Source organism: Drosophila persimilis, unplaced genomic scaffold (assembly GCF_003286085.1).
Source record: "Drosophila persimilis strain 14011-0111.01,24,50 unplaced genomic scaffold, DperRS2 tig00001845-arrow-arrow-pilon, whole genome shotgun sequence".
Taxonomy (NCBI): Eukaryota; Metazoa; Arthropoda; class Insecta; order Diptera; family Drosophilidae; genus Drosophila; species Drosophila persimilis.
This window is the reverse complement of record NW_020825583.1, coordinates 1-10,541: the sequence shown is the minus strand read 5'-3', so window position 1 is coordinate 10,541 and position 10,541 is coordinate 1. Positions and strand designations below refer to the sequence as shown.

The following is a 10,541-nucleotide window of genomic DNA, read 5'->3' as shown; positions in this document are numbered from 1 at the left end:
GCCAAATCTATTTGAGTACCATGGCCCTTCAAGAGTTCATGATTTGTTAGCCCCATTTGTCAAAGATATACATACTCGACATGTTTACTCCTCCGAGGACAGCCAAACCAAAACAGTAGTGAGTGAAGGGCCGATGTCCACTCGTTTTTAGATACTGATCCTTTCGAATTTCCTGAATGTACCGACCAAATAGCCCTTGAAGTGAGTGTCACTTTCTCATGGAGTACATTCATCGCCTCAATTTGGCATTCTCTATTGCTAGAAATTGAACACGAAATACGTATATTCTGATATTTGGTACATTGTGTGGGCTTAACGAAAAATAATGCTTGGCGTTGTACGTCGGCTGGTCTCCCAGGCCTTCCCGCAGCGCCTGCGACCACGTCCCCAGGCTATCCAGCGCCGCTCCGCCTCGCAGGCGGTAAACCAGATGTTGCAGCTCCAGCAGATGGACATGTGTGCGGATCCTCCATCCCGCGGACTTGTGGTCGGCGTGTTCGCCGACGAAACGGACCGCAATGATGCTGGCGTCCTCACCGCGGCCGGTTGGCGGTACAATGTCCAGAAGACTGCCGGCCGATTGCTAGAGGTCCTCCGCATGTCCGGACCCATGCCCAAGCGGGGCGAGGCTCGCCTTTTCTTCGCGATCGAGCCAGAGCGCATCCCCTATTACTCTGTGGTGGCTGTGGTCGGCCTCGGCAAGGAGTGCCTCGGCTACAATCCCTACGAGGTGCACGACGAACAGAAGGAGGCGATCCGTCGCTCCGTGGCCGCCGCCTGCCGTATCCTGGCCGAGCTGGACACCGACAGAATCGAAGTTGAAAACTGCGGCCACGCCGAGTCCGCCGCCGAGGGGGCCGCATTGGGCATCTGGCTCTACCAGGAGCTGCGTAACCCACAGAACAGGATTCCAGTGCCGTCGCTGGACTTATACGCAAGAAAAGACGAGGTCTGCGACCTCGAAGGATGGCGCATTGGTCTGCAGAAGGCAGCCGCCCAGAACCTGACGAGACAGCTGCAGGAGATGCCCTCCAACCTCCTCACACCCACAGCTTTTGCGCAGAATGTCGTCAAGGTGCTGTGCAAATCCGGTGTCAATGTGGAGGTCAAGGTCGAGGGCTGGGCCGAGAGCCAGTCAATGCACGCCTTCCTGGCTGTGGGCAAGGCTTCGTGCGAGCCACCCATCTTCCTGGAGCTGAGTTACTACGGCACCTGTGCCGAGGAGCGCCCCATTGTGCTGGTGGGCCAAGGCGTGACTTACGATGCTGGAGGATTGTGCTTGAAAGAGAAACATGAGCTCTTCCATATGCGTGGCGACATGACCGGGGCCGCCGTTGTGGTGGCCTGTTGTCGAGCTGTGGCTGGCCTGCGTTTACCGGTAAGTACTCAGGACAGAAATGATATCTCCTTGAATAATAATGCTGTTCTTAGGTCAACATTCGCGGCCTGATACCTCTTTGTGAAAACGTAGTGGGCTGCAATTCGGTCCGTACTGGGGACATGGTCAAGTCCATGAACGGCAAGACCATCGAGATCCAGTGCACCGATCACGAGGATGTACTGGTCCTGGCAGACGCCCTGCTGTATGCGCAAAACTTCTGTCCCAAGTGCATCATTGACGTCGGCACCTGCTCGGGCTACATGCGCCAGGCCCTGGATGAGTCGGCTGCGGGGGTCTTTACCAACTCGGAGATCCTGTGGCAGCAGATCAAGCACGCCAGCATGCATACCGGAGATCGTGTGTGGCGCTTCCCATTGTGGAAATATTACAGCAAGGCCGTGCGTGCCGGGGGACGCAGCGACGTGCAGAACTATGGCATTGACCGAGGTGGACGTCCCTGCAAGGCCGCTGCCTTTCTCCGTGAGTTTGTGCCCTGTGGCCAGTGGATGCATATTGTGAGTATTGTGGGGCGCTTTGTTGGGGCGCAGATCTTATGGATTTTCTCCCTCAAAGGATGCCACAAATGTTATGGTGACAAAGGGCTTCGAATACGAGTATCTGCGCAAGGGAATGGCCGGCCGCCCGACCCGAACACTGGTGGAGTTTATTGCTCAGACGATTTGCAAGGATACGGCCCCACGTTTGGCCAAGTAATCAATCTCTAACGGGAATCCAATGTTATATATATTTTTTACTGTGTTTTTTGACGATGCCACACACGAACACAAAATTACACTTCAGCTATGATCACTCTATTTTACATATGTTTTCGCATATAAAACAGAGAAACAGCGCTAGTGTTCGATCTTTTGTTGGGTCCTGGGCTTCCAACTATTGAACATGATAACTAGACACTGTGGATTATTGCTTTGTCAGACTCTACCCGGAATCGGGTATTATATATAATATCTGTGGTATCACTAAAAGTGAGTGCTACGCCAGGGAGACTGCATGAGTAATCACAACGTTTATGTCAATGGGTGGATAGTTTTGCAGCAGCTTCACATTCGAGGCAAAGTCGTTCTCTAAAATTGCTTCCCTTTGGATTCTATAAATCAGTAAATACATCAGTAAATGCAAATGAATCAGTTCAAAGTCAGCGCATGCTTACAATATCATGGTTCAGCAGATTTTGATGAGAAAATTAAAGCGCTGCTCGTCCGAGAATACCTAATCCCAAATTCGCAGCACATCGGGCAGTGGAAACTCCTGCGAGAGCAGGAGGGTGAGCCACCTGAAGCTGTAGTACTGCGGAGGCAGCTCTTGGCTCTTCAGATGCTATATCTTTAGTCTTCAGAATGTTAGATAGCAGGCCCATCATGAACTTTATACCACCCTCCGCATCGTCCAGAGTATTGATGAAGAAGTCGCGTATCTCGCTCATTAGAGCCGTGAAGCAGAAGAAACAGTCTGCCTCCGCGTGGGCGCGGTACGAGAGATCCGGATCCGAGGCCATCACATAGTAGATGGGTCCGACAATCTCATTCATGCCCTGTACGTAACCCAGGCCAGGACGTTCGCCGAGCTGAGCACCGTGGGCACTACCCGTTTGTGAAGCCGGCGCCCGTGCTCGCCTTTACTGTGCACCACAATGTCACAGGGATACTCTGTGGGCTGCTGAAAGAACGAGATGTCGGGACACAGGCGCCTCACATCTTTGCCGATCTGCAGCAGAAATTTGTTGTCATTGAAGAATGTGTTCCAGGCGCTTTCTGGCCCCTCGCTAAGCGGATGATCTTGTAGGCCAACGCCCCTTGAATCAACAGCGACGTCCCCGTCCCCGTCGCCTTCTCCAGCTCCATTGCAGCTGTGTCCAGGGGGGGATAACAATCTTTTGTTCTTAATTCCCGAAAACACGTCACATTTTTGTGTCGTCCATACCGCGCCTTGAAAATGGACATGCTTTGGCTGTATGCGGGCGAGGATCTCAGTTTGCTCCATGCAGGGACAGTCGCTTTGCAATGATGTGGACTGGACTTATATTATTGCTTTGTTGTCATCCAGCCAGCTGCATTATTGCTTTTCCCAATACAGTTCGAAGCAGAAACAATTTTGATATTCCGTCGAATATTTTTAGATATCTAGATCTCTCAGCCCTGCCCACATAATTGTATCCGATTAATGAATCAATTTTCTACTTAACTGTCTTGTTTTAAATACTTGACTTTAATTGTTTTTGCCTCAATTTTGGTTCCTCAACAACAATATATGTATCTGAAAACCCGAACTTAGCCCTCTTAAGCCCCCTCTATTTAAATAGTTCAAATACTGGAGGTAAATGACGGAAAATATTAACGATTGTAAATTCTTCTTGTAGGCTCATGCTACCTTTCCTCTGAACTTAAAAAAAAAAACACTATATCTGTTCAGCCACAGACATGTAAATCGGAGTCGAGCATTACTACTCGCTGCTGCTACCAGATCAACAGCGAACACCCTTCAGCCCTGGGGGAGTCCTTGGAAACCGCAACAAAAAGATTCCTAGCGTTGGAGCGGCGAAGCTCAACAGAAACTTGGAAGAGTTATGTGGACTTCATGGAAGAGTATGAAGGACTAGGACATATGAAGATTGAGCCAGCATCAAAAGTTCCCAAAAGGCACTACTTCATTCCACATCATTGTGTACTCAAACCTGAGAGCACCACCACAAAGCTTCGGGTAGTATTCGATGCCTCATGCAAATCAACAAGCGGGAAATCTTTGAACGACATTCTGCAGGCTGGACCCACCGTTCAGAGCGAACTTATGTCCATTCTGCTAGGATTTCGAATTCATAAGTACGTATTCACAGCGGACATAGAAAAGATGTACCGCCAAGTGTGGATGAATCCGGAGGATCAATTCCATCAGATGATAGTCTGGAGAAGCAATCCATCCGAAGAGATCAGGTACTATCGCCTGAAAACAGTAACATATGGGACAACAGCTGCTCCGTTCCTAGCAACGAAATGTCTGGATCATTTGGCAATACAATACAAAGACAGACTACCAGTAGGATCAACAACATTAAAAACAGATTTCTATGTTGACGACTGTCTAACTGGAGCAAACACGATTCCAGAGGCAATTCATGCTCGACAAGAACTAAATAAGATATTTCTACCGTCCGGATTCAAATTGCGCAAGTGGTGCTCCAACAATGAGCAACTTCTCCAAGGAATCCCCATTGGATGTATATTGTGACCGATGTAAAATTAGGAGAGACACTAGAGCACTACAGCGTGAAAACTCTGGGTCTCATCTGGATGCCGAAGAAGGATACATTGTGTGGACGAACACAGAAAAGCCAGGCTACACGCATCACCAAACGGGTGGTATGTTCCGAACTGGCCCAAATCTTTGACTCTTTGCACCGGTGGTAGTAAAGGCAAAAATCTTCATGCAACAACTTTGGGAGCTCAAACTGGATTGGGATAACGAATTACCATTACAACACCAAACCGAATGGAAAGAATACCGGGACGACTTACAAACATTGAACAAAATGCAAATTCCCCGGCATATCTACGATGGTAAAATTCCAGTTACCCAAGAACTCCATAAGTTTGTAGATGCATCAGAACGAGCATATGGCGCAGCAGTATATGTACGCGCTACATACAAAAACAACCAAGTGTCAGTAAGACTGCTCTGTTCGAAATCACGTGTGGCGCCGACAGCCAAACAATCACTACCACTGTTAGAACTTTGTGCTGCAGTGAGCTCACAAACCGAGTCCGACAGGATCTGCACATGGACATTACAACGGTTTCAGGATGGTTTTGGAGTGATTCCACCGTTGTTTTATCCTGGATAAACGCATCGTCATCAACATACCATACCTTTGTGGCAAATCGAATAGCCAAAATCCAGGCATTAACAAATCAGTCACAATGGCGTCACGACGTGTCATCGGCCAACAACGCAGCCGATGTCCTGTCGAGAGGAATCGCATTGTGGTGCTCAAGCATTAAGGGCAATCGCAAGACAACAATATTGGATTATCAATGACAAGACAATGGCTAGAAGCATCATCCACAGCTGTGTTAGATGCACCAAGGCTACACCAAAGCTGATACACCAGATCATGGGCAATCTCCCAGCACAACGAGTCACACAAGCAAGCCCGTTTCTTAATGTAGGCGTCGACTACTGTGGACCAATCTCGATCCACCATAAGATCCGAGGCAAAAGACCCGATAAGGCGTACATCGCCGTGTTTTGCCACTTTTCCACAAAGGCAGTACACCTGGAGCTGGTAAGCGACCTGACCACAGATGCATTCTTGGCCGCCCTGCGTCGATTCTTAAGCAGACGTGGGAAGTGCCAAACTATTCATTGCGACAATGCAACGAACTTTGTGGGTGCAAACAACCAGCTTAGAGAATTAGAAGACTCTATATTCAGCTCAAAGGCAAGTGCTCTGATCACGAATCATTGCAACAAAAAGCAAGTGGATTTTAAATTCATTCCTCCCAGGGCTCCATCGTTTGGCGGCCTCTGGGAAGTGGCGGTAAAATCAGCAAAAAAGCTGTTGATAACAACCACCAACACAGCCTCATTGACATTTGAAGAACTAAACACAGTGATAATCGAAATTGAAGCAATTCTCAAATCTCGACCCATCACTCCAATGTCAAATGATCCCACTGATACAACAGCGCTCACCCCAGGACACTTCTTGATTGGTGAACCATTGACAACGCCTCCTGACGTCAATACTGATCATCAAGGAAGAACATTGGTCAAGCGCTGGGATTTGGTATCGCGTCTAAAGCATTCATTCTGGAAACAATGGTCTACAGAATACCTCCAAGAATTGCAAGCTCGGCATAAATGGAAGACCGCTTCACCAAACGTACCTGAAGGATTATTAGTTTTGGTTAAGAAAGACAACCTTCCTGTAATGAAGTGGCCAATGGGTCGCATCATTAAGACATATCCTGGACAGGACAACCACGTACGAGTGGTTGACGTTAAGACAGCATTTGGCGTATACAAGCGCCCGATCACTCGTCTAGCGCCGCTCTTTCCAGAAGATGTGGCAATCAAACGTTCCCACAACGTGATCAGTGACACCACGGAGATTGATGAGCCACCCACACAGCGAACAACAAAATTGTCACCTACATTAACATCAACATTAGTGGTGCTGTTGCTCATGCTTCCATTAGCATTGTCACAGTCAATAAATGTGACACAATTCGCAAACAAGCCTGGAATATTCTATGAGAAACTTGGAACATCAAGAATAGCAACGTCTGAGTGGACCATGATCGTATACTATGACTATTGGAAGGATATGCAACTAATGTCTGCTGGAATTTCAGAGTTACGATACATGTGCCCTGAATTAAAAAATGTTCCGGCATGTAACTCCATAGTTCAAGACTTTCAACATGTGCATTACGAGCTACAAGCAGGAAGCGTTTTAATGAAAAACTCTCGAAAACGCAGATCGCCGCTGGACATCATAGGAAATGTAGCAAGCAGTCTTTTTGGTGTTCTCTACGCAAAACACGCAGAAGAGATGACTCAAGTAATTGAGAAAGTGAAAACCAATGAAGACTTTTTACTACATCTGCTCCAAAACCAAACATCAATTGTCGACGCGACAATAAACGTAGTCAGAAAAGACAATGTAACAACTGATAATCGCCTAAAAGTTTTGGAACAGCATATGGCTACTATCAACCGAGAAAGAGGGTCATATCACAGCGATCATCTGGCTCAAGCGTACTTAGGACTAATAGCACAATTAACCCTGCTCACAACAACTCTCCAACGAATGCAGTCCGACATATCTGATGTCCTAATCGGTATTCATCATCGGAGAATAAGCTCCACGCTGGTGTCTCCCGAGCAACTAATAGACCAACTAGACCAGATACGGGATAATATGCCACAAGATCAAATGCTGCCGGTCACAACGAAGGAGGTGATTCAACTATACAGAATCATGCGAGCCGAAGGAACCCCGACTGCAAAACACGTCATCTTCAAGCTGACGCTACCGCTGGTCTCAACAGCTCAGCTCGAAGTTTTCAGCATCATCCCAATTCCGTTTTGGGATTCAACAAGCTGGAGTCTATTTGACCTCAGAACCACCATAGTAACGGTGAAAATCCACCGAGACCAGTTCATGGGCACTACCCAAGATGAATTCCGACGTTGTCTTAAAGTACACAACGAGGAGTTCATCTGCTTTGACCATCAGACGATCTTCAATGTGGACAATTGCTGTGAGTTTCAACTGTTTAACAATAAAACAGAAACACTCTGTCAGGTAACACACACAAAGGATGACACGGTGTGGCTAAAAACTCAGCATCCAAATAAATGGATCTTCGCAACGCATTCTACAACTAAACTTCAAGCAGTATGCAACGGAGTTCCGACAACCATAACACTGAAAGGAACTGGTCTACTCTCCATATCGCCTGGTTGCACTGCTCGCATTACTGAAGTAAGCATCAGCACCTTCAGCACCACAATTAGCGAAGTAAAATCGACTTACACTCGGTTTGGCGACGTGAGCCCACCGGACACATCACCCTCGCCACCAATGTGGCAACTGAAGAACCAGACATCAGACTTTCATCAAGAACTTGATGATCTACGCCAGCAACTATCAACCATCAATCATCACGAGCTGCCACACCATCTCACCACCGTGCAGCACCATCAACTCGCGGCTTACGCAACCCTAGCAATATTAATTCTATTGATCAATGCCTTCATTTTCCGGGAGAAGTATCTAATATGGAAACCAAGGCCATCAAATCACGATCCAGCCATGTCATCACCCCCTATACCCCTTGCACGCCGGTTTGCCGTCGACTTGAGCGATGGTTGAGCACCAGTTCAACGGCCGGGAGAATGTTCAGCCACAGACATGTATTTAATGAATATTAGGAATATACAGTGCAATCTCATACACAAATACTAATAAATAAAATTGTCCATGTCACTTCATGTGAATGAATATGACGACACGAAAAATACATTAGCAACTAAGAATAGACAATAGCACTTGTATACTCGAACCCACCAAAAGGGATCAAGCAATAAACTATCTACTTTATTGCTGCCAAGTACCTAAGTAAATGCACTGAAATGTAACCCCCGCACAGAGTAAGTGTACCCAATCTAAAAATACACTCACAAGGAGCCTGTGCGTTCCTTCCCATAGAATAAGAGTACCACTGCTAGCTATATAAGGAGATGCATTTGTTCAATAAAACTCAGTATCAGAAAAAGTACCATAGCTGCCTGTCACTCATCTTCCATCGCAATCATCAGGGGCTGTCGCCGTGTCTTCAGATCCTCCCTTGCGCACCGTAGGATACCCACTCCGCAGTCCAACTGGTTCAAGTTCAAGTTGCGACGACCAAACTGTAGACGGTTTATGTACCGAATGCAACCCAGCTTCCTACACACACACACACACACATTAACAATATCTTTCACCTGAACTGCGGTAACATTAATAAATTTTCATTATTTTCGGGGGAAAATTTAAATATCCCCTTGGATTATAATAGGTTAATCGGAGGATCCAAGGATTGGAAACTATATTGCTATATTTTGGTATTCCGTCGAATATTATTAGCTATATAGAACATTTAACCATGCGCACATAATTTTATCCGATTAATGAATCTATTTTCCACTTGACTTGCTGATTTTTATACCCGATACTCAAAATGAGTATTGGGGTATATTAGATTTGTGGTGAAAGTGGATGTGTGTAACGTCCAGAAGGAATCGTTTCCGACCCCATAAAGTATACATATTCTTGATCAGCATCAATAGCCGAGTCGATTGAGCCCTGTCTGTCTGTCCGTCTATCCGTCCGTCCGTCCATCCGTCCGTCCGTCCGTCCGTCCGTCCGTCCGTCCGTCCGTTCGTCCGTCCCCTTCAGCGCCTAGTGCTCAAAGACTATAAGAGCTAGAGCAACCATGTTTTGGATCCAGACATCTGTGATATGTCACTGCTACAAAAATATTTCAAAACTTCGCCCCGCCCACTTCCGCCCCCACAAAGGACGAAAATCTGTGGCATCCACAATTTCGACGATACGAGAAAATTAAAAACGCAGAATCGTAGAAGATGACTATATCTTCTAGAGTGCAAAATCTCACCAGATCGTATAATTATTATAGCCTGAATCAAGAAAACAATTTCATTCCTTCTCGCTCTGTCTCTCTCTCTAAACACACAGGTTTCATGGTCGGTTTGTTAAATGCAAAATATGAGTTCAAGGATCTCAGAACCCATAAGAGCCAGAGTAACCAAATTTGGTATCCACACTCCTGTGATATCGGACCTTATCCGTTTCGTGTCCAAATTTTGCCACACCCCCCTTCCGCCCACGAAAACGACGAAAATCTGGGGCATCCACAAATCTCAGAGACTATTAAGGCTGGAGTAACCAAATTTGGTATCCGCACTCCTGTTAGATTCACTATAAACGTATATCTCAAAATTCGCCCCACCCCCTTCCGCCCCCACAAAGGACGAAAATCTGTTGCAATCCACAATATTACAGATTCGAGAAAATTAAAAAAAACGCAGAATCATAGATAATGACCATATCTATCAGATTGCTGAATCTGAATGAGATCAGATTAGTTTTATAGCCAAAAGGAACAAATCAATTTTCATTGGCTACGCAGCGCCCGACGTCACGCTCAGACTTATTTTCTGTCTCTCTCGCACGCACTCTTTGTCGTGTGTTTAATATTAGCGGCGTCTGCCGGAGGAGAGCCTTATCTTAGTATCGGGATAACTGTAGAGATGCGGTGTCCGCAGCAATTCACAACGTTCCCCTCGCAGAATCGTAGAAGATGACTATATTCTCTAGAGTGCAAAATCTCAACCAGATCGTATAATTATTACAGCCAGAATCACGAAACAGTTTTGTTAGAGCAACCAAATTTGGTATCCACACTCCTGTGATATCGGACCTTGACCGTTTTGTGTAAAAATTTCGCCACACCCCTTCCGCCCCCGCAAAGGACGAAAATCTGGGGCAACCACAAATCTCAGAGACTATTAAGGCTAGAGTAACCAAATTTGGTACACACACTCCTTTAAGATGTCACTATAAAACGTATAT

At 46.5% G+C, this 10,541-nt stretch overlaps 1 protein-coding gene across 1 annotated transcript; it reads left to right on the top strand.

Annotated features, from left to right (window-relative positions):
* The first annotated feature begins 283 nt into the window (after positions 1–283).
* Positions 284–2,188, top strand: LOC6604133 (cytosol aminopeptidase). The gene is made up of 3 exons (XM_002029034.2): positions 284–1,378; positions 1,432–1,896; positions 1,955–2,188. Exons 1-3 carry the CDS (start codon positions 326–328, stop codon positions 2,093–2,095), a joined length of 1,659 nt encoding a protein of 552 aa, XP_002029070.2. The 5' UTR covers positions 284–325; the 3' UTR covers positions 2,096–2,188.
* Positions 2,189–10,541: the final 8,353 nt, after the last annotated feature.

Bases quoted from the DNA above. Each gene is read 5' to 3' on its own strand.
- LOC6604133 (XM_002029034.2), top strand. From the start codon at position 326: ATGCTTGGCGTTGTACGTCGGCTGGTCTCCCAGGCCTTCCCGCAGCGC. The intron at 1,379-1,431 runs GTAAGTACTCAG...TGCTGTTCTTAG, and splicing joins TGGCTGGCCTGCGTTTACCG to GTCAACATTCGCGGCCTGAT. The intron at 1,897-1,954 runs GTGAGTATTGTG...TCTCCCTCAAAG, and splicing joins GTGGCCAGTGGATGCATATT to GATGCCACAAATGTTATGGT.